This window comes from Cherax quadricarinatus, chromosome 67, assembly GCF_038502225.1.
Source record: "Cherax quadricarinatus isolate ZL_2023a chromosome 67, ASM3850222v1, whole genome shotgun sequence".
Classification (NCBI taxonomy): domain Eukaryota; kingdom Metazoa; phylum Arthropoda; class Malacostraca; order Decapoda; family Parastacidae; genus Cherax; species Cherax quadricarinatus.
Genome location: NC_091358.1, coordinates 22,503,673 through 22,528,393, shown reverse-complemented (window position 1 = coordinate 22,528,393; position 24,721 = coordinate 22,503,673). Strand labels below are relative to the sequence as shown.

General features: G+C 44.8%; 1 protein-coding gene across 1 annotated transcript in view; it reads right to left on the bottom strand.

The window, feature by feature from the left end:
* Positions 1–6,838: 6,838 nt before the first annotated feature.
* LOC128699681 (apolipoprotein D-like) overlaps positions 6,839–24,721 on the bottom strand; it is a 42,442-nt gene continuing 24,559 nt past the window's right edge. Inside the window, exons 4-5 of the mRNA XM_070099447.1 lie at positions 13,602–13,762; positions 6,839–9,464 (exon numbers count right to left, since the gene is read on the bottom strand). Coding sequence (XP_069955548.1) covers positions 9,246–9,464; positions 13,602–13,762 — 380 coding nt within the window. The 3' untranslated portion in view covers positions 6,839–9,245. The remainder of the gene's footprint in view (positions 9,465–13,601; positions 13,763–24,721) is intronic.

Sequence of the window (24,721 nt, the reverse complement as noted above, 5' to 3'; positions counted from 1 at the left end):
GGTACAGTCAGTGGTGCAGTCAGTGGTACAGTCAGTGGTACAGTCAGTGGTACAGTCAGTGGTACAGTCAGTGGTACAGCCAATGGTACAGTCAGTGGTGTAGTCAGTGGTGCAGTCAGTGGTACAGTCAGTGGTACAGTCAGTGGTACAGTCAGTGGTACAGTCAGTGGTACAGTCAGTGGTACAGTCAGTGGTACAGTCAGTGGTACAGTCAGTGGTACAGTCAGTGGTACAGTCAGTGGTGTAGTCAGTGGTACAGTCAGTGGTACAGTCAGTGGTACAGTCAGTGGTACAGTCAGTGGTACAGTCAGTGGTACAGTCAGTGGTGCAGTCAGTGGTACAGTCAGTGGTACAGTCAGTGGTACAGTCAGTGGTACAGTCAGTGGTACAGTCAGTGGTACAGTCAGTGGCCACCACTCCGGAACAACAGATATTAGTGCTAACAAATAAATCCCACCAACAAAGAACCAATACAACAACAAACATACAAGGTGTAAAGCCATCAACGAACACCTTACATCAAGGAACTGTTCACAGAGTCTAATGCAGTGTTTGTGGCATTCACAGAGACCCACATAAATAATCACTTTGATGAGGAAATGTGGATCACAGGTTACAACTTATTCAGATGTGACACGAGGAACAGGCAACAAGGGGGGGTTGACCTGTGTGGGGGGTTGACCTGTGTGAGGGGGTTGACCTGTGTGTCACAGAGTCACTCATTTGCTCGCAACTGCTAAACACCACAAATGATGTAGTTGAAGTTTTGGCAGTAAAGACTGAAAGCCAAAACCTGGTCATTGTGGTTGTTTAGAAGCCTCCTGATGCAACTTCCCAACAATTATCTCCCTATGAAAGCAGACGGTGCTATATAACCCATAGTGACAAACAATAAGTGTCAGGGGCCCACGACTGCTCAGTTACCTCCCGTCATATATGAGCAAGAGTGTTGTGAGTACACTGTACTATCTCTAGTGATAGTATCATCTTGGTACTACACTGTACTATCTCTGGAGAAAGAGAGAGAGAGAGAGAGAGAGAGAGAGAGAGAGAGAGAGAGAGAGAGAGAGAGAGAGAGAGAGAGAGAGAGAGAGAGAGAGAGAGAGAGAGAGAGAGAGAGAGAGAGAGAGCAAAAAACACAAACATGTGTACAGATATAAGTGACCTTACCACTGACCGACTGTGTAAGGTCACTTGTGTGATGTTGCTAAAACTGGGTCACGTTGGTGGTAGTTGTTGTGATAGTATATATACTTACATATATATATATATATATATATATATATATATATATATATATATATATATATATATATATATATATATATATATATATATATATATATATATATATATATGCATTGCAAGGAATTCGCGAGAGCATGCGAAATATACACAAACACTGATCTCTGGCTGAAGGAGACTCGAACCTACGAACCTTAGGACAAGGTACGCAGTGCTTTACCAATCTACCCACACTGGACCAATACCTTGGCGTGTAGCATGAGCTACACGTTTGATCCAAGGCAGCCAGCTTTCAGGGAGAAGGCTTACAGCTTTTCATCTCATCCCCTGCATGCATCAGCCTTACTAGAGATTTGAACAATGCAAGGAATTCGCGAAATATTTCGCATGCTCTCGCGAATTCCTTGCATTGTTCAAATCTCTAGTAAGGCTGATGCATGCAGGGGATGAGATGAAAAGCTGTAAGCCTTCTCCCTGAAAGCTGGCTGCCTTGGATCAAACGTGTAGCGCATGCTACACGCCAAGGTATTGGTCCAGTGTGGGTAGATTGGTAAAGCACTGCGTACCTTGTCCTAAGGTTCGTAGGTTCGAGTCTCCTTCAGCCAGAGATCAGTGTTTGTGTATATATATTTATATATATATATATATATATATATATATATATATATATATATATATATATATATAGAGGTGTGTGTGTGTGTGTGGGTGTGTGTGTGTGTGTGTGTGTGTGGGTGTGTGTGTGTGTGTGTGTGTGTGTGTGTGTGTACTCACCTAGTTGAGGATGCAGGGATCGAGACCAAGCTCCTGGCCCCGCCTCTTCACTGATCGCTACTAGGTCACTCTCCTTGAACCATGAGCTTTATCGTACCTCTGCTTAAAGCTATGTATGGATCCTGCCTCCACTACATCGCTTTCCAAACTATTCCACTTCCTGACTACTCTGTGGCTGAAGAAATACTTCCTAACATCCCTGCGATTCATCTGTGTCTTCAACTTCCAACTGTGTCCCCTTGTTGTTGTGTCCAGTCTCTGGAACATCCTGTCTTTGTCCACCTTGTCAATTCCTCTCAGTATCTTGTAAGTCGTTATCATGTCTCCCCTATCTCTCCTGTCCTCCAATGTCGTCAGGTTGATTTCCCTTAACCTCTCCTCGTAGGACATACCTCTTAGCTCTGGTACTAGTCTTGTTGCAAACCTTTGCACTTTCTCTAGTTTCTTTATGTGCTTGGCTAGGTGTGGGTTCCAAACTTGTGCTGCATACTCCAAAATGGGCCTAACGTACACGGCGTACAGGATCCTGAACGATTGCTTATTAAGATGTCGGAATGCTGTTCTGAGGTTTGCCAGGCGCCCATATGCTGCAGCAGTTATTTGGTTGATGTGCGCTTCAGGAGATGTGCCTGGTGTTATACTCACCCCAAGATCTTTTTCCTTGAGTGAGGTTTGTAGTCTCTGGCCCCCCTAGACTGTACTCTGTCTGCAGTCTTCTTTGCCCTTCCCCAATCTTCATGACTTTGCACTTGGTGGGATTGAACTCCAGGAGCCAATTGCTGAACCAGGTCTGCAGCCTGTCCAGATCCCTTTGTAGTTCTGCCTGGTCTTCGATCGAATGAATTCTTCTCATCAACTTCACATCATCTGCAAACTGGGACACCTAGGAGTTTATTCCTTCCGTCATGTCGTTCACAAATACCAGAAACAGCACTGGTCCTAGGACTGACCCCTGTGGGACCCCGCTGGTCACAGGTGCCCACTCTGACACCTCGCCACGTACCACCAATCGCTGCTGTCTTCCTGACAATTATTCCCTGATCCATTGTAGTGCCTTCCCTGTTATCCCTGCTTGGTCCTCCAGTTTTTCCACTAATCTCTTGTGTGGTACTGTGTTAAACGCCTTCTTGCAGTCCAAGAAAATGCAGTCCACCCACCCCTCTCTCTCTTGTCTTACTGCTGTCACCATGTCATAAAACTCCAGTAGGTTTGTGACACAGGATTTCCCGTCCCTGAAACTATGTTAGTTGCTGTTGATGAGATCATTCCTTTCTAGGTGTTCCACCATTCTTCTGATAATCTTCTCCATGATTTTGCATACTATACATGTCAGTGACACTGGTCTGTAGTTTAGTGCTTCATGTCTGTCTTCTTTTTTAAAGATTGGGACTACATTTACTGTCTTCCATGCCTCAGGCAATCTCCCTGTTTCGATAGATGTATTGAATATTGTTGTTAGGGGTACACACAGCGCCTTTGCTCCCTCTCTCAGGACCCATGGAGAGATGTTATCTGGCCCCATTGCCTTTGAGGTATCTAGCTCACTCAGAAGCCTCTTCACTTCTTCCTCGGTTGTGAGTACTGTGTCCAGCACATGGTGATGTGCCCCACATCTCCATCTTTCTGGAGCCCCTTCTGTCTCCTCTGTGAACACTTCTTTGAATCTCTTTTTGAGTTCCTCACATACTTCACGGTCATTTCTTGTTGTCTCTCCTCCTTCCTTAGCCTGATTACCTGGCCCTTGACTGTTGTTTTCCTCCTGATGTGGCTGTATAACAGCTTCGGGTCAGATTTGGCTTTCGCTGCTATGTCGTTTTCATATTGTCGTTGGGCCTCCCTTCTTATCTGTGCATATTCGTTTCTGGCCCTACGACTGCTCTCCTTATTCTCCTGGGTCCTTTGCCTTCTATATTTCTTCCATTCCCTAGCACACTTGGTTTTTGCCTCCCTGCACCTTTGGGTGAACCATGGGCTCATCCTGGCTTTTTCATTATTCCTGTTTCCCTTGGGTACAAACCTCTCCTCAGCCTCCTTGCACATTGTTGCTACATATTCCATCATCTCATTAACTGGCTTCCCTGCCAGTTCTCTGTCCCACTGAACCTCGTTCAGGAAGTTCCTCATTCCCGTGTAGCCCCCTTTCTTGTAGTTTGGTTTCATTCGTCCTGGCCTTCCTGCTTCCCCCTCCACTTGTAGCTCTACTGTGTATTCGAAGCTCAAAACCACATGATCGCTGGCCACAAGGGGTCTTTGAAATGTGATGTCCTCAATATCTGCAATGCTCAAGGTGAATACTAAGTCCAGTCTTGCTGGTTCATCCTCTCCTCTCTCTCTTGTAGTGTCCCATATGTGTTGGTACATGAAGTTTTCCAGTACCACCTCCACCATCTTAGCCCTCCATGTATCTTGACCCTCCTTGTGGCTCCAAGTTCTCCCAGTCGATCTCCTTGTGGTTAAAGTCACCCATGATCAAGAGCTTTGCCCTGCATGCATGAACTCTTCTGGCCACTGCAGCCAGTGTGTCAACCATCGCTTTATTGCTCTCGGCATACTCTTGCCCTGGCCTCCTGCTGTTCTGTGGTGGGTTATACATCACTGCAATTACCACCTTGGGACCTCCAGAGTGAAGCGTTTCCGCTATGTAATCACTTTCTTCTCCGCTGTCTCCTTTCTCCAGCTCATCAAAATTCCATCGGTTTTTGATCAGCAGTGCCACTCCTCCACCCTTCCCCTGTTCCTTCTGTCTTTCCTTAGGATCTGGTATTCCATTGGAAAGATGGCATCTGTTATCATACGTGTAAGCTTGGTTTCTGTGAGAGCTATGATGTCCAGTGATGCCTCTTTGACTCTTTCGTGCCACTCCTCCCACTTGTTTGTTATTCCATCAGCGCTTGTGTACCTTACCTTCAGTTTCCTTTCCAACACTGTGGTTTGGGCGGCCTGTGGGGGTGGGAGACCTGGTAGCATACTGTGGGATTCTATAGTTGGCGGTTGGGTGGAAGCTGTGGGTATGGATTGTAGTGTGTGTTGGGATGGTGTGATAGGTTGTGGGGTTCTGAGGATAGTTGTGTGTGTACTTGCCCTTGCTGCTCTGTTCTGCTCTGATTAATCTCTGCTGGGTCCATCCTTGTCTCCTTTCCTAGCTCCTTTCGCTTTTTTGTCCTCTCCCTCAGCTGCTGTTGCTCTGTTTGTGTTCTGTCTCTCTCTAGGAACACCTTCTTGTACTCTTCCGAGTTTTTCAACCGTGGTTTCTCTTGGAGGATCCTGTTCCGCACTGTTTCTGTCCTGAGAATCAGCTTGATCGGTCGGTTTCTCCCCTTCAAGTATTCCCCTATTCTCTGAAAATTTACAATCTCGTCCATGTCTTGCCCCCCCCTATTTCCGTGATGATGTTCTCAATCTCCTTTCTTTCTGCCTGCCGTCTTTCAGTGTGTGTCCTTTCCTCTCTCTCCCGAAGCCCATGGATAAACACTGATTTTGCCCTTTCCTCCTCCCATTGCCTCTCCCTCTGTGACTCTGGTTCCTGTCTGTATGTGGTCATTTTCTCCCTTTATTTTTCCAGTGACTCTTGGTAGCATGGTTGTGCTTCAGCATTCGACCTGTCTCCCTCTCCATCTGCACCCAGCTGCTCTTCCCTTTCACTCCTTGGCCCTTCTTTGCAGGCTGATATGACCTTAGCATAATTCATATCTCCTTCCTTCCTTCCTGTTCAGCCTCTCTGCTTCATATGCTGTGTCTTCTCTGGTCACTGCCCCTGAGACTTGCTTCAGCCTCTTTACCTCAAATTCTAGGACCCTTACCCTGGCTACTGCAGTTTCGACTTGTGCCTCCCAATTCTTCGTCTCCTTCTCCAACCTCTTTTCCAATTTCACACAGAGCTGTGTGTGTGTGTGTGTGTGTGTGTGTGTGTGTGTGTGTGTGTGTGTGTGTGTGTGTGTGTGTGTGTGTGTGTGTGTGTGTGTGTGTGTGTATGTGTGTGTGTGTGTGTGTGTGTGTGTGTGTGTGTGTGTGTGTGTGTGTGTGTTTGTGTGTGTGTGTGTGTGTGTGTGTGTGTGTGTGTGTGTGTGTGTGTGTGTGTGTACTCACCTATTTGTACTCACCTATTTGTGGTTGCAGGGGTCGAGTCATAGCTCCTGGCCCCGCCTCTTCACACACACACACACTGTGTGTGTGTGTGTGTGTGCAAGCAAAACAACCACGGGGGGAGTTGAATAATAGCTTTAGGCCTTTCATGTTGTAATCAACACATCATTAAGAGCTGGTAATGCTGCAGAAAAGAGGAGGAAGTCCCAGCTCGAGTGAGGTAGGGAGGCAGGAGACACTAAGTGCCCCAGGCATACTAGTGCTCAGTGCCTCAGGTATACCAGTGCCCAGTGCCAGAAAGACTGAATATTAAAGCACTGGAAGACAGCCAATAACGACCTAACGAATGTAACATTAGTAACATAACAATTATCAAAATATTCGGCCAGACTTCGATACGATATAAAAGATTTTACAGTCTGACTATAGATATACCTGGTAGTTGTCCTAGGAATTTGTTGTATGTTTAGAAAACGGGCCCACTGCCGATACACTTAAAACTAATGGTAGACATCTGTAGTTTATCCATAGAAAGACGGCCATAGTTTATATATCCACAAGATTCTTGGACAGACGCAGATCTATCCATTAAGCAAGCAGGAAAACAGGTCCTAACTCCTTGGTGTGGAACTACAACATCACTTAAGACAATACAAGGCATTCATATATTAGTCGTCTTTTAGGCTGTGCATGATAGCCTCAACTATAAATGAATCAGGTTTGAATAAGCCACCACTGTTATTATATACTGAATATTTATCAAGTTTTATAATTGCCGAGTCTACAATATTTATTTCACACCAAGTGGAATAAGGGACAATGAACATAAGAACATAAGAAAGGAGGAACACTGCAGCAGGCCTATTGGCCCATACTAGGCAGGTCCTTTACAATTCATCCCACTCATAAAACAACCCAAATTTCAATGCCACCCAAGAAATAAGCTCTGATGTGAAAGTCCCTCTCAAATCCAACCCCTCCCACTCATATACTTATCCAACCTAAATTTGAAACTACCCAAAGTCCTAGCCTCAATAACCCAACTAGGTAGACTGTTCCACTCATTAACTACCCTATTTCCAAACCAATACTGTCCTATGTCCTTTCTAAATCTAAACTTATCTAATTTAAATTCATTACTGTGGGTTCTCTCTTGGAGAGACATCCTCAAGACCTTATTTATATCCCCTTTATTAATACCTATCTTCCACTTATACACTTCGATCAGGTCTCCCCTCATTCTTCGTCTAACAAGTGAATGTAACTTAAAAGACTTCAATCTTTCTTCATAAGGAAGATTTCTAATGCTATGTATTAATTTAGTCATGACCAATTTGCAGAGTTATTGCAGACTCTAATATGGCTGAAAATTTCATTTGATTCGTATCAAATGTCATTGTTGTGATATCCTAACATCTAGAGGTTTGCTGGTCTGTTTCACATAAGTTGCAGGCATCACCACCAATACATTGTTGAGGAGAATTCTTTCTCAAAATGCTTTTAATAATCTGTGAATTCTTAAAATCTACTTGTATATTAAACCTTTTAAAGGGCATTCGACAGGATAGATAGATACTCATTGAATGGGAGAACCAGCATATGCTTGGTCTGAGGTGCTTTCCTAGATTCAGTTGTCCTGTAATAAGTTTTCCTAGATCCCAGAAATGCTGATTCCACAAACTCCTTAGGATAGTGAATACGTGAACACACATTACTGGCCTTCCTGTATACTTAAACTTTCTATCAACCCGGTATATCAACACATTTAAGAATGGAAGTTCAGATTGTACTTCTTTCTCCACAGTGAATTTAATAGACGGAACTAGAGTGTTAAGTCTTCGTTAAAATGTATCAAGGGTCATATCATTTGGCCAAAGACACAAGATGTCATCCGCATATCCGAACCATTTAGATTTACAGGGCACCATGTCTTCCAACAGTCTAACCTTGAGAAACTCCATATACAGATTGCTTAATAAGAGAGACAGTGGATTACCCATTGCCATTCCATACCTTTGAGCGTAATATTACCCTTCAAACTCAAGCTTACGATCAACTACACACGACTTTATCAAATCAATAATGGTATTCTTATCGAAAGTCATGGAGAAGTGTGGATAAGACAGCAGATCGGGAACAAGCACTTAGACAGGTAGACAGGTAGACAGCACCCTAACATCAAAATTTACTAGCGCAAAATTATTAGACATATAAACAATTTGTAATTTGTCAATGAGATCAATATTGTTCTTTATCTTCAGAAATGTTGCCTAGTATTGAACTTAATATTTTTACCAACCATTTTGACCGGACAAATGTGGCCGAGGCAAATATTTCTCACTAGGAAACCTGGCTTGTGGGTTTTAATCAGACCGTACATGTAATGTAGTGTCTCCCACCTGTTTAATTAATTCCTCAATACCTCTCAGTAAGGTTCGAAATTGTTTATTAAACTCACTATGAACCTGGTCCAGTAGGTTCCAGTAGGTTCATATTTAGATCGGCACTTGAACAGCCTCCTGGAACGAATTAGGTTCATATCCCTAGGTACCACTGTACATAAATAACAACTAATTAAATTCCAATATATTTTATTATGACCACCTAATTCTCTTAATTAGGGTCAAGGTGCTTAGGTTCCTATTTACCTGTGGAAGTGAGTGGTGCAGAATAGGGCTTAGGTAACACTTTAATTGTGAGATAGGTCTTTGAGGGACGACTTTGAATATGCAATGACTGATTCCAAGAGCCGAAAATAGGCTTTTAGTAGGTAGAAAGTGGGCCTGAAGGCAGAAAGTAGGCTTAGAGTAGGCAGAACGTGGGCCTGAAGGCAGAAAGTAGGCTTAGAGTAGGCAGAAAGTGGTCCTGAAGGCAGGAAGCAGGCTTGAGTAGGCAGAAAGTGACCCTAAAGGCAGAAAGTAGGCTTAGAGTAGGCAGAAAGTGGAGAGTAGACCAGAAGGCAGTGAGTAGGCTTACAGTAGACAGACAGTTGGCCTAAAGCCCAACTGGTTGTCAGTATAAGCCTTAAGTCATAAAATAGGCCTTAAAAATTAAGATTAACTTTTTCTTTGTGTCAGATCAAGTAGACCAAAAGAAAAGGCCTATAAAACCGAAAGCAGGCCTACAGGTGGAGCAGGCTTCAACTAAGCCAGATTTTCCGAAATATTTAAGTAAGCTTCAGCTGCATCAACGGTATGGATTTGAGTCAGGTTGTCATCACTCAGGAGACCCAGTAGACTGAGACCATTGGCATCAATCTTGATGTTGTAGTCGACATCAGTGGCGCTGAAGCAGTTACTGTGGTCGATGGTGTTCAGTCGAGTCAGGTCGATCTTGTACTTCGTAGACAATGTATTTTCCAGCTGTGGTGGGTGACAACACAAGATTTTGTGAGAAATTTTGATTAAAACAGAGATTTTATGATCTTTCATTCGCTGAAGAACACTAAATACCCACCATAAATGTTCTTTTAAATTGGAAGAAGAGATATATTTAGTAAAATTGGGTAAAAGATTATTTTTTTGGTTTTAATAAGGTGGAAAATGAATTAACTTCTAAACTAATGATTTTTAAGTTGGAGAATATACCTGGGGGATGTTCCAGGGGCCAACTCCCCCATGACCAGGACTCATGGTGGGTCAGGGCCTGATCAACCAGGCTGTTACTGTTGGCCTCACGCAAGCCGACGTACGAACCACAGTCCGGTTGGTCAGGTACTGATTTTAGGTACCTGTCCAATGCCTTCTTGAAGACAGTCAAGGGTCTATTGGCAATCCCCCTTATGTATGCTGGGAGGCAGTTGAACAGTCTTGGGCCCCTGACACTTATTGTGTTGTCTCTCAGTGTACTCGTGGCGCCCCTGATTTTCATTGGGGAAATGTTGCATCTCCTGCCGAGTCTTTTGCTTTCATAGGGAGTGATTTCCTTGTGTAGATTTTGGACTAGTCCCTCTAGGATTTTCCAAGTGTATATTATTACGTTTCTTTCTCGCCTGCATTCCAAGAAGTACAGATCGAAGCCCTTCAACCGTTCCCAGTAATTTAGGTGCTTTAATAGACCAGCCTAGAGAGAACAAGGGACTTGAAGAGAATCATCATGGGCTTGTCATCCCTAATTTTAAAGGTTCTCAGTATCCATCCCGTCATTTTTCTAGCATTGTTGTGATCTTTGAAAGTGAGATTCCATGACATTATCACTCCCAGGTCCTTCACATTAGGTTTTCACTCTATTGAGCGATTGGAATTTGTTTTATACTCTGATACGGTTTTATTTCCTCGAGTTTCCCATAGTGGAGTAATTGAAACTTGTCTTCATTGAACTTCATTTTGTTTTCTGAATACCATTTAAAGACTTAGTTAATATCCGCTTGGAGATTTTCAGTGTCACGGTTGTGCAGAATCCGGTGTCATCTGCAAAGAAAGACACAGTGCTGTGTCTTACATCTCTTTCTGTCAGATATGAGGATGAAGAACAAGATGGGAGTGAGTACTGTGCCTTGTGGAACAAAGGTTTTCACTGTTCCGCCTCAAACTTTATTCTGTTTACTATTACTCTTTGTGTTCTGTTTGTCAGGAAGTTATAGATCCATCTAACATCTTTTCCCGTTATTCCTTTATCACACATTCTGTGTGCTGTTACACCATGATCACACTTGTTGAAGTCTCTCGCATTGTTTGTGTATACTACATCCGCATTTTGTTTGTCCTCTAGTGCATCCAGGACCTTGTCATAGTGGTCCAGTAGCTGGGACAGACAGGAGCGACCTGCTCTAAACCCGTGTTGCCCTGGGTTGTGTAACTGATGGGTTTCTAGGTAGTTAATCTTACTTCTTAGAACCCTTTTAAAGATTTTTATGATGTGGGACGTTAGTGCTATAGGTCTGTAATTGCTTCACTGCCATCTTTGTGGATTGGGGCTATGTCTAGTGTTTTTAGTGACTGTGGGATGATCTCTGTGTCTATGCTCTTTCTCCATAAAATATTTAAGGCTCGCGAAAGAGGTTTATTACAGTCCTTGATGAACACAGAGCCACGAGTCTGGGCCTGAGGCAGAGTGCATGGACATGTCGTTTATTGCTGTGGTGATAGGGTTATATCCAAAATTCTTGAATTAACCAAATTTTGAGTCTTGGGTATAAAAAAAATGTAAGTTGTCGACCCATAGTCTGATTAACGGCTCACTAAACCCTTGTTTAACCGGAGGTCCAATACTGGATGTGGTTTTTACTCTAGGTTTGGCATAAGGAAAGAAATATTTTTTATTTTTAGTTTCATTTATGGATTTAAGTTCTTGTGTTTCTTGGCTCCTGTATGATTATTTTAGCTTAATTTCGATGCTTACTATTTCTCTGGCCGGTGCCTCCATCCATATTTCATATTTACTGGTCCCTTTCAGTAGCTCTGTGATTCTTCTCCTTTGCCTGTACAGGGAGCGTCTCTCTCTTTCAAGTTTACATCTTCTTAGCACATAGTTGACTTGATCCCACTTTATGCTTTTGTTATTGAAATTGAATTTGGTGAAGACTCCCTCATAACTGATAACATTTTCTTGGTCAGGAGCCCTGCACATACATGTCTGTACTTTTGTTATGTTGTGATCTGAGTGTAATGTTCTTGATAATGTTATATTTCGTAACAGATCATCATTATTATTGAATATACGGTCAAGTGTATTTTCCAGTCACGTTGGTTCCACTATTTGCTGTCTTAAGGTGAATTTGTTGCAGAGATTTAATAGCTCATGTGTGTGTGAATTTTAGGTGTCTTAAGCTGAAATCTCCCTGGGGTTGGGAGATTTTCTAGACAGTAGTCAATTTTCAAAAGCGTTCCTTGAATTGTTGGGAAGTTGATCTGGTGGGTGGCACAATGACAGTCTTTACTGCCAAAACATCGACCACATTATTTGTGGTGTTTAGTAGTTCCCAGCGACTCTGTGACATAGAGGCCAACCCCCCTTGTTGCCTGTTTATTCTGTCGCATCTGAATAAATTATAGCTTGTCATCCATATTTCTTTGTCAAAGTGATCTTTTATGTGGGTCTCTGTGAAAGCCACAAACACTGCAATTAACTCCGTGAGCAGTCCACTGATGAAAGATATTTTGTTGTTTGTTGATGGCTATAGATCCTGTATGTTTGCAGATACAAACGTCATATTGATGGTATGTATGTGGGTTTTAGTTGGCACTAATGTCTGCTGTTCTGGTGTGGGAGCCACTGACTGTTGTTCTGAAGTGGGAGCCACTGACTGTTGTTCTGGAGTGGGAGCCACTGACTGTTGTTCTGGAGTGCGAGCCACTGACTGTTGTTCTGGAGTGGGAGCCACTGACTGTTGTTCTGGAATGGGAGCCACTGACTATTGTTCTGGAGTGGGAGCCACTGACTGTTGTTCTGGAGTGGGAGCCACTGACTGTTGTTCTGGAGTACGAGCCACTGACTGTTGTTCTGGAGTGGGAGCCACTGACTGTTGTTCTGGAATGGGAGCCACTGACTATTGTTCTGGAGTGGGAGCCACTGACTGGTGTTCTGGAGTGGGAGCCACTGACTGTTGTTCTGGAGTGGGAGCCACTGACTGTTGTTCTGGAATGGGAGCCACTGACTGTTGTTCTGGAGTGGAAGCCACTGACTGTTGTTCTGGAGTGGGAGCCACTGACTGTTGTTCTGGAATGGGAGCCACTGACTGTTGTTCTGGAGTGGGAGCCACTGACTGTTGTTCTGGAGTGGGAGCCACTGACTGTTGTTCTGGAGTGGGAGCCACTGACTGTTGTTCTGGAGTGGGAGCCACTGACTGTTGTTCTGGAGTGGGAGCCACTGACTGTTGTTCTGGAGTGGGAGCCAATGACTGTTGTTCTGGAGTGGGAGCCACTGACTGTTGTTCTGGAGTGGGAGCCACTGACTGTTGTTCTGGAGTGGGAGCCACTGACTGTTGTTCTGGAGTGGGAGTCACTGACTGTTGTTCTGGAGTGGGAGCCACTGACTGTTGTTCTGGAGTGGGAGCCAATGACTGTTGTTCTGGAGTGGGAGCCACTGACTGTTGTTCTGGAGTGGGAGCCACTGACTGTTGTTCTGGAGTGGGAGCCACTGACTGTTGTTCTGGAGTGGGATCCACTGACTGTTGTTCTGGAGTGGAAGCCACTGACTGTTGTTCTGGAGTGGGAGCCACTGACTGTTGTTCTGGAGTGGGAGCCACTGACTGTTGTTCTGGCGTGGGAGCCACTGACTGTTGTTCTGGAGTGGGAGCCACTGACTGTTGTTCTGGAGTGGGAGCCACTGACTGTTGTTCTGGAGTGGGAGCCACTGACTGTTGCTCTGGAGTGGAAGCCACTGACTGTTGTTCTGGAGTGGGAGCCACTAACTGTGCCTCCTCTCCAGTAATATTTCTGTCATTTCACATCAATATTTTTTAGAAATAATTAGAAATTAAATATATTTTGGCAGTCACTGAGAGAAGAAATGGGTTGGGAAGTGGGTTAAATGACATTCTTGAAGGAGAATTAGCTTACCTCAGTAATTTTCTCAGCTGGGAGCTCCTTGGATCTGCTGAGTATTGTGGCTGAGACTCGTTTGAAAAAACCCCAGGACTGGCATTCTAGATCCAAGGCGTAGGAGGTGTAGTCAGTGTCAATGATGGTGTAGTATGTGTTAAGCACCTCATCCAGGAAGTCTGTGTTGATACAAGACTGTTAATACCACTGTTACTACAACCATAACTACCACAACAGCAATCATCACTACTGTTACAACCTTAACTACCACAACAACCACCATCACTATTGTTACTACTGCTACGACCACAACAACCACCATCACTATTGTTACTACTACTGTTACAACCTTAACTACCACAACAACCACCATCACTATTGTTGCTACTACTGTTACAACCTTAACTACCACAACAACCACCATCACTACTGTTACTACTGCTACGACCACAACAACCACCATCACTACTGTTACTACTGCTACGACCACAACAACCACCATCACTACTGTTACTACTGCTACGACCACAACAACCACCATCACTACTGTTACTACTGCTACGACCACAACAACCACCAACACTACTGTTACTACTGCTAAGACCACAACAACCACCAACACTACTGTTACTACTGCTAAGACCACAACAACCACCATCACTACTGTTACTACTGCTAAGACCACAACAACCACCAACACTACTGTTACTACTGCTAAGACCACAACAACCACCAACACTACTGTTACTACTGCTAAGACCACAACAACCACCAACACTACTGTTACTACTGCTAAGACCACAACAACCACCATCACTACTGTTACTACTGCTAAGACCACAACAACCACCATCACTACTGTTACTACTGCTAAGACCACAACAACCACCAACACTACTGTTACTACTGCTAAGACCACAACAACCACCAACACTACTGTTACTACTGCTAAGACCACAACAACCACCAACACTACTGTTACTACTGCTAAGACCACAACAACCACCATCACTACTGTTACTACTGCTAAGACCACAACAACCACCATCACTACTGTTACTACTGCTAAGACCACAACAACCACCATCACTACTGTTACAACCTTAACTACCACGACAACCACCATCACTACTGTTACAACCTTAACTACCACAACAACCACCATCACTACTGTTACAACCTTAACTACCACGACAACCACCATCACTACTGTTACAACCTTAACTACCACGACAACCACCATCACTACTGTTACAACCTTAACTACCACGACAACCACCATCACTACTGTTACAACCTTAACTACCACAACAACCACCATCACTACTGTTACAACCTTAACTACCACGACAACCACCATCACTACTGTTACAACCTTAACTACCACGACAACCACCATCACTACTGTTACAACCTTAACTACCACAACAACCACCATCACTACTGTTACAACCTTAACTACCACAACAACCACCATCACTACTGTTACAACCTTAACTACCACGACAACCACCATCACTACTGTTACAACCTTAACTACCACGACAACCACCATCACTACTGTTACAACCTTAACTACCACAACAACCACCATCACTACTGTTACAACCTTAACTACCACGACAACCACCATCACTACTGTTACAACCTTAACTACCACAACAACCACCATCACTACTGTTACAACCTTAACTACCACAACAACCACCATCACTACTGTTACAACCTTAACTACCACAACAACCACCATCACTACTGTTACAACCTTAACTACCACAACAACCACCATCACTCCAGTATTGATCACTAAGATTCCTTCATGAAAGGCTACCATAGTTGTAACTACCACAACTGTAACTACCACAACTGTACCATAACCGTAACTACCACAACTGTAACTACCACAACTGTACCATAACCGTAACTACCACAACTGTAACTACCACAACCGTAACTACCACAACTGTAACTACCACAACCGTAACTACCACAACTGTAACTACCACAACTGTAACTACAACTGTACCACAACCTTAACTACCACAATTGTAACTACCACAACCGTAACTACCACAACTGTAACTACCACAACCGTAACTACCACAGCTGTAACTACCACAACTGTAACTACAACTGTACCACAACCTTAACTACCACAATTGTAACTACCACAACCGTAACTACCACAACCGTATCTACCACAACTGTAACTACCACAACCGTAACTACCACAACTGTAACTACCACAACTGTAACTACCACAACTGTAACTACCACAACTGTAACTACCGCAACCGTAACTACCACAACCGTAACTACCACAACTGTAGCTACCACAACCGTAACTACCACAACCGTAACTACCACAACCGTAACTACCGCAACAGTAACTACCATAACTGTAACTACCACAACCGTAACTACCACAACTGTAAGTACCACAACTGTAACTACCGCAACCGTAACTACCATAACTGTAACTACCACAACCGTAACTGCCACAACTGTAACTACCACAACTGTAACTACCACAACCGTAACTACCACAACTGTAACTACCACAACCGTAACTACCACAACCGTAACTACCACAACTGTAACTACCACAACTGTAACTACCACAACTGTAACTACCGCAACCGTAACTACCATAACTGTAACTACCACAACCGTAACTACCACAACTGTAAGTACCACAACTGTAACTACCGCAACCGTAACTACCATAACTGTAACTACCACAACCGTAACTGCCACAACTGTAACTACCACAACTGTAACTACCACAACCGTAACTACCACAACTGTAACTACCACAACCGTAACTACCACAACCGTAACTACCACAACTGTAACTACCAAAACCGTAACTACCACAATTGTAACTACCACAACTGTAACTACCACAACTGTAACTACCACAACCGTAACTACCACAACTGTAACTACCACAACCGTAACTACCACAACCGTAACTACCACAACTATAACTACCACAACCGTAACTACCACAACCGTAACTACCACAACCGTAGCTACCGCAACCGTAACTACCATAATTGTAACTACCACAACCGTAACTACCATAACTGTAACTACCACAACCGTAACTGCCACAACTGTAACTACCACAACTGTAACTACCACAACCGTAACTACCACAACCGTAACTACCACAACCGTAACTACCACAACCGTAACTACCACAACCGTAACTACCACAACCGCAACTACCACAACTGTAACTACCACAACTGTAACTACCACAACTGTAACTACCACAACTGTAACTACAACTGTACCACAACCGTAACTACCACAACCGTAACTGCCACAACCGTAACTACCACAACTGTAACTATCACAACTGTAACTACCACAACTGTAACTACCACAACCGTAACTACCACAACCGTAACTACCACAAATGTAACTACCACAACCGTAACTACCACAACCGTAACTACCACAACTGTAACTACGAAAACTGTAACTACCACAACTGTAACTACCGCAACCGTAACTACCACAACCGTAACTACCACAACTGTAACTACCACAACTGTAACTACCACAACTGTAACTACCACAACTGTAACTACCACAACCGTAACTACCACAACCGTAACTACCACAACTGTAACTACCACAACCGTAACTACCACAATCGTAACTACGACAACTGTAACTACGACAACTGTAACTACCACAACTGTAACTACCACAACTGTAACTACCACAACTGTAACTACCACAACTGTAACTACCACAACTGTAACTACTACAACTGTAACTACCACAACTGTAACTACCACAACTGTAACTACCACAACTGTAACTACCACAACCGTAACTACCACAATTGTAACTACCACAACTGTAACTACCACAACTGTAACTACCACAACTGTAACTACCACAACTGTAACTACCACAACTGTAACTACCACAACTGTAACTACCACAACCGTAACTACCACAACTGTAACTACCACAACCGTAACTACCACAACTGTAACTACCACAACTGTAACTACCACAACTGTAACTACCACAACCGTAACTACCACAACCGTAACTACCACAACCGTAACTACCACAACTGTAACTACCACAACCGTAACTACCACAATCGTAACTACGACAACTGTAACTACGACAACTGTAACTACCACAACTGTAACTACCACAACTGTAACTACCACAACTGTAACTACCACAACTGTAACTACCACAACTGTAACTACCACAACCGTAACTACCACAACTGTAACTACCACAACCGTAACTACCACAACCGTAACTACCACAACCGTAACTACCACAACCGTAACTACCACAACTGTAACTACCACAACTGTAACTACCACAACTGTAACTACCACAACTGTAACTACCACAACTGTAACTACCACGACTGTAACTACCACAACCGCAACTACCACAACTGTAACTACCACAACCGTAACTACCACAACCGTAACTACCACAACCGTAACTACCACAACCGTAGCTACCACAACTGTAACTACCACAACTGTAACTACCACAACTGTAACTACCACAACCGTAACTACCACAACTGTAACTACCACAACCGTAACTACCACAACTGTAACTACCACAACTGTAACTACCACAACTGTAACTACCACAACCGTAACTACCACAACCGTAACTACCACAACTGTAACTACCACAACTGTAACTACCACAACTGTAACTACCACAACCACAACTCTGGGTAACTTTCATCTTAACTGACTGATCACCCCCCCCCCATCACCAAGACTCCTTCAGGAATTACAACTACAACAACAGTTGTAGTTGTAGTTACAGTCATAATTAGTTATAAATTAAGTTATGTTAGACAGCAGACTGTATACTGGTCGTTGATCCTCTCTGAGCTCCAGGAAGACGGGAATTGTTATGCTATTGTTATAATAAAGTTGGTAGAATTACCGACTATATGTAAAGTAAAAGGACACAAGTGCAACTAATGTGACATTTATTGTGGCAACGTTTCGCTCTCCAGGAGCTTTATCAAGCCATTACAAACAATACATGGACACAGAGGGTATATATAGGCTCAGAGTGAGGTGCAATACTAGTGAGGTACCATTTCGATGTTCACTAGTGGTAGTAGTAGTAGTAGTAGTAGTAGTAGTAGTAGTAGTAGTAGTAGTAGTAGTAGTAGTAGTAGTAGTAGTGACAAAAGTAATACAATATGATAGAGCAATTAATTCGTACAAGAGTAAAAGGATATAAAAGCTATTACTTGGGTAACATAAAAATAGGTTGGACAAATATAGACTGGAAAGAGGCAGCTTGTTTCAGTGTTCACTCTCTGTAATGTGCTTTGTGTAGTATAACAGGAGAGACGAAGCACATTACAGAGAGTGAACACTGAAACAAGCTGCCTCTTTCCAGTTTATATTTGTCCAACCTATTTTTATGTTACCCAAGTAATAGCTTTTATATCCTTTTACTCTTGTACGAATTAATTGCTCTACCATATTGTATTACTTTTGTCACTACCACTACTACTACTACTACTACTACTACTACTACTACTACTACTACTACTACTACTACTACCACCACTAGTATTGCACCTCACTCTGAGCCTTTATATATCCTCTGTGTCCATGTATTGTTTGTAATGGCTTGATAAAGCTCCTGGAGAGCGAAACATTGCCACAATAAATGTCACATTAGTTGCACTTGTGTCCTTTTACTATGCTATTGTTATTGATCTCATCCATAACAATAGAGTTGATATGTTAGCCAAGAAGAGTATCCAGAAGGTGAATGTAGAATATAACTCTAGGTAAGACACATAGGCAACAGTTAGGCAACTTTATTCCGAAACGTTTCGCCTACACAGTAGGCTTCTTCAATCGAATACAGAAAGTAGGCAGGAACAGTAGAGATGTGAAGACGATGTAATCAGTCCATCACCCTTGAAGTCGTAGAATTTGAGGTTGTCAGTCCCTCGGCCTGGAGGGACTGGGTATACCAGTACATGTACAAGGTATACCAGTACATGTACAAGGTATACCAATACATGTACAAGGTATACCAGTGCATGTACAAGGTATACCAGTACATGTACAAGGTATACCAATACATGTACAAGGTATACCAGTGCATGTACAAGGTATACCAGTACATGTACAAGGTATACCAGTACATGTACAAGGTATACCAGTACATGTACAAGGTATACCAGTGCATGTACAAGGTATACCAGTACATGTACAAGGTATACCAGTACATGTACAAGGTATACCAGTACATGTACAAGGTATACCAGTACATGTACAAGGTATACCAGTACATGTACAAGGTATACCAATACATGTACAAGGTATACCAGTACATGTACAAGGTATACCAGTACATGTACAAGGTATACCAGTACATGTACAAGGTATACCAGTACATGTACAAGGTATACAGACCATAGCTGACATCAGTAACATACTACTATATAGAAAGTCCCTTGTTATTCTGAGCATTTCCCGCAAATTAGGTCAGTTTTGTCCCAGGATGTGACCCACACCAGTCCACTAACACCCAGGATGTGACCCACACCAGTCAACTAACACCCAAGATGTGACCCACACCAGTCCACTAACACCCAGGATGTGACCCACACCAGTCCACTAACACGCAGGATGTGACCCACACCAGCCCACTAACACCCAGGATGTGACCCACACCAGTCCACTAACGCCTAGGATGTGACCCACACCAATCCACTTACACCCAGGATGTGACCCACACCAGCGCACTAACTCCCAGGATGTGACCCACACCAGTCCACTAACACCCAGGATGTGACCCACACCAGTCCACTAACACCCAGGATGTGACCCGCCCCAGTCCACTAACGCCCAGGATGTGACCCACCCCAGTCGCCTAACACCTAGGATGTGACCCACCCCAGTCCACTAACACCTAGGATGTGACCCACACCAGTCCACTAACACCCAGGATGTGACCCACACCAGTCCCCTAACACCCAGGATGTGACCCACACCAGTCCACTAACACCCAGGATGTGACCCACACCAGTCCACTAACGCCCAGGATGTGACCCACACCAGTCCACTAACACCCAGGATGCGACCAACACCAGTCCACTAACACCCAGGATGTGACCCACACCAGTCCACTAACACCCAGGATGTGACCCACACCAGTCCACTAACACCCAGGATGTGACCAACACCAGTCCACTAACGCCCAGGATGTGACCCACCCCAGTCGCCTAACACCTAGGATGTGACCCACCCCAGTCCACTAACACCTAGGATGTGACCCACCCCAGTCCACTAACACCCAGGATGTGACCCACACCAGTCCCCTAACACCCAGGATGTGACCCACACCAGTCCACTAACACCCAGGATGTGACCCACACCAGTCCACTAACGCCCAGGATGTGACCCACACCAGTCCACTAACACCCAGGATGTGACCCACACCAGTCCACTAACACCCAGAATGTGACCCACACCAGTCCACTAACACCCAGGATGTGACCCACACCAGTCCACTAACACCCAGGATGTGACCCACACCAGTCCACTAACACCCAGGATGTGACCCACACCAGTCCACTAACACCCAGGATGTGACCCACACCAGTCCACTAACACCCAGGATGTGACCCACGCCAGTCCACTAACACCCAGGATGTGACCCACCCCAGTCCACTAACACCCAGGATGTGACCCACACCAGTCCACTAACACCCAGGATGTGACCCACACCAGTCCACTAACACCCAGGATGCGACCAACACCAGTCCACTAACACCCAGGATGTGACCCACACCAGTCCACTAACACCCAGGATGTGACCCACACCAGTCCACTAACACCCAGGTACCCATTTTACTGATGGGGAACATAGACACCCGGTGTAAGGAAACACCCAGTGTTTCTACCCTAGCCGGGAATCGAACCCGGACACTCACCGTGTGAAGCGAGAACTTTAGCCACCAGGCCACGGGCCTGGTGGCTTATACAATTCAGTAATATCTCCCCCTCATTCTACGTCTTGGTGTAGCAACATATGTAAATAAACACTAGGGCGTATTAACAGAAAACGTTTCGGTCCTGGGACCTTGATCACTTCTAACATACAGAGGTTAACAAGACGGTATATATAGGTGGAGTGTAAGGTGTGAGTGTCACATGGTGACCTGAGTGAGGTGTGAGTGACACATGGTGACCTGAGTGAGGTGTGAGTGACACATGGTGACCTGAGTGAGGAGTGAGTGACACATGGTGACCTGAGTGAGGTGTGAGTGTCACATGGTGACCTGAGTGAGGTGTGAGTGACACATGGTGACCTGAGTGAGGTGTGAGTGTCACATGGTGACCTGAGTGAGATGTGAGTGACACATGGTGACCTGAGTGAGGTGTGAGTGACACATGGTGACCTGAGTGAGGTGTGAGTGTCACATGGTGACCTGAGTGAGGTGTGAGTGACACATGGTGACCTGAGTGAGGTGTGAGTGACACATGGTGGCCTGAGTGAGGTGTGAGTGACACATGGTGACCTGAGTGAGGTGTGAGTGACACATGGTGACCTGAGTGAGGTGTGAGTGTCACATGGTGACCTGAGTGAGGTGTGAGTGACACATGGTGACCTGAGTGAGGTGTGAGTGACACATGGTGACCTGAGTGAGGTGTGAGTGTCACATGGTGACCTGAGTGAGGTGTGAGTGTCACATGGTGACCTGAGTGAGGTGTGAGTGTCACATGGTGACCTGAGTGAGGTGTGAGTGTCACAGGGTGGCCTGAGTGAGGTGTGAGTGACACATGGTGTCCTGAGTGAGGTGTGAGTGTCACATGGTGACCTGAGTGAGGTGTGAGTGTCACAGGGTGGCCTGAGTGAGGTGTGAGTGTCACAGGGTGGCCTGAGTGAGGTGTGAGTGACACATGGTGACCTGAGTGAGGTGTGAGTGTCACAGGGTGGCCTGAGTGAGGTGTGAGTGTCACAGGGTGGCCTGAGTGAGGTGTGAGTGACACATGGTGACCTGAGTGAGGTGTGAGTGACACATGGTGACCTGAGTGAGGTGTGAGTGACACATGGTGACCTGAGTGAGGTGTGAGTGTCACAGGGTGGCCTGAGTGAGGTGTGAGTGTCACATGGTGACCTGAGTGAGGTGTGAGTGACACATGGTGACCTGAGTGAGGTGTGAGTGTCACATGGTGACCTGAGTGAGGTGTGAGTGTCACATGGTGACCTGAGTGAGGTGTGAGTGTCACATGGTGACCTGAGTGAGGTGTGAGTGACACATGGTGACCTGAGTGAGGTGTGAGTGTCACATGGTGACCTGAGTGAGGTGTGAGTGACACATGGTGACCTGAGTGAGGTGTGAGTGACACATGGTGACCTGAGTGAGGTGTGAGTGACACATGGTGACCTGAGTGAGGTGTGAGTGACACATGGTGACCTGAGTGAGGTGTGAGTGACACATGGTGACCTGAGTGAGGTGTGAGTGTCACATGGTGACCTGAGTGAGGTGTGAGTGACACATGGTGACCTGAGTGAGGTGTGAGTGACACATGGTGACCTGAGTGAGGTGTGAGTGACACATGGTGACCTGAGTGAGGTGTGAGTGACACATGGTGACCTGAGTGAGGTGTGAGTGTCACATGGTGACCTGAGTGAGGTGTGAGTGATACATGGTGACCTGAGTGAGGTGTGAGTGACACATGGTGACCTGAGTGAGGTGTGAGTGACACATGGTGACCTGAGTGAGGTGTGAGTGTCACATGGTGGCCTGAGTGAGGTGTGAGTGACACATGGTGACCTGAGTGAGGTGTGAGTGACACATGGTAACCTGAGTGAGGTGTGAGTGACACATGGTGACCTGAGTGAGGTGTGAGTGACACATGGTGACCTGAGTGAGGTGTGAGTGACACATGGTGACCTGAGTGAGGTGTGAGTGACACATGGTGACCTGAGTGAGGTGTGAGTGATACACCTCACTCAGGCCACCCTGTGACACTCACACCTCACTCAGGCCACCCTGTGACACTCACACCTCACTCAGGCCACCCTGTGACACTCACACCTCACTCAGGCCACCCTGTGACACTCACACCTCACTCAGGCCACCCTGTGACACTCACACCTCACTCAGGCCACCCTGTGACACTCACACCTCACTCAGGCCACCCTGTGACACTCACACCTCACTCAGGCCACCCTGTGACACTCACACCTCACTCAGGCCACCCTGTGACACTCACACCTCACTCAGGCCACCCTGTGACACTCACACCTCACTCAGGCCACCCTGTGTCACTCACACCTCACTCTCCACCTACATATACCGTCTTGTTAACGTCTGTATGTTAGAAGTGATCAAGGTCCCAGGACCGTAACATTTAGTAATAAATACGTGCTAGTGTTTGCTTACCTGTCTTGCTAATCTAATTTATCGGTATATATTACCAAGGTTTATATCATTCTTCGTCTAGCAAGTTAATATAATTTAAGGGGTTCCAATTTCTCTCATCGTAAGGAGGATTCCTTATGCAGTGGAATAAGTTTTTCATTCTTTTTCGAATGTTCTGTAAGGAATTTATCCATTCTGTAATGTGGAGGCCAGAACCGATGTTGATAATCTAAATTATGCCTTATTAATGATGTGTAGACCTGTAGTATAACCTCTGGACTCCTGTTATTTAATGTATATTTCTTGATAAATTCCAGTAGTCAGTTTGCCGTTTTACGTATGCTTAGGTATTGCTGTCATGATTTCAGGTTCCTGGTTACAATAATTCCTAAGTCTTTTTGCATTCTCTATGATCAGGTTCTACATTATTTAGTTTATAAGTGCTAGGGTTACGAAGATTCCTGAGCTTCAGGACTTTACATTTGTCTGCACTGAACTACATCTGCCACTTTCCTGACCACGACATGAGTTTGTCTAAATCCCTCTGAAGTTCCCTGATATCTTTCATTGAATCAATTATCCTGCTTATCTTCGTGTTATCCGCATATTTGTCCATGTCACTAGTAATTCTCTCGTCAAGGTTATTAATGTACATTATAAACAACGATGGGCCTCAAACTGATCCCTGTGGAACGCCACTTGTTACAGATCC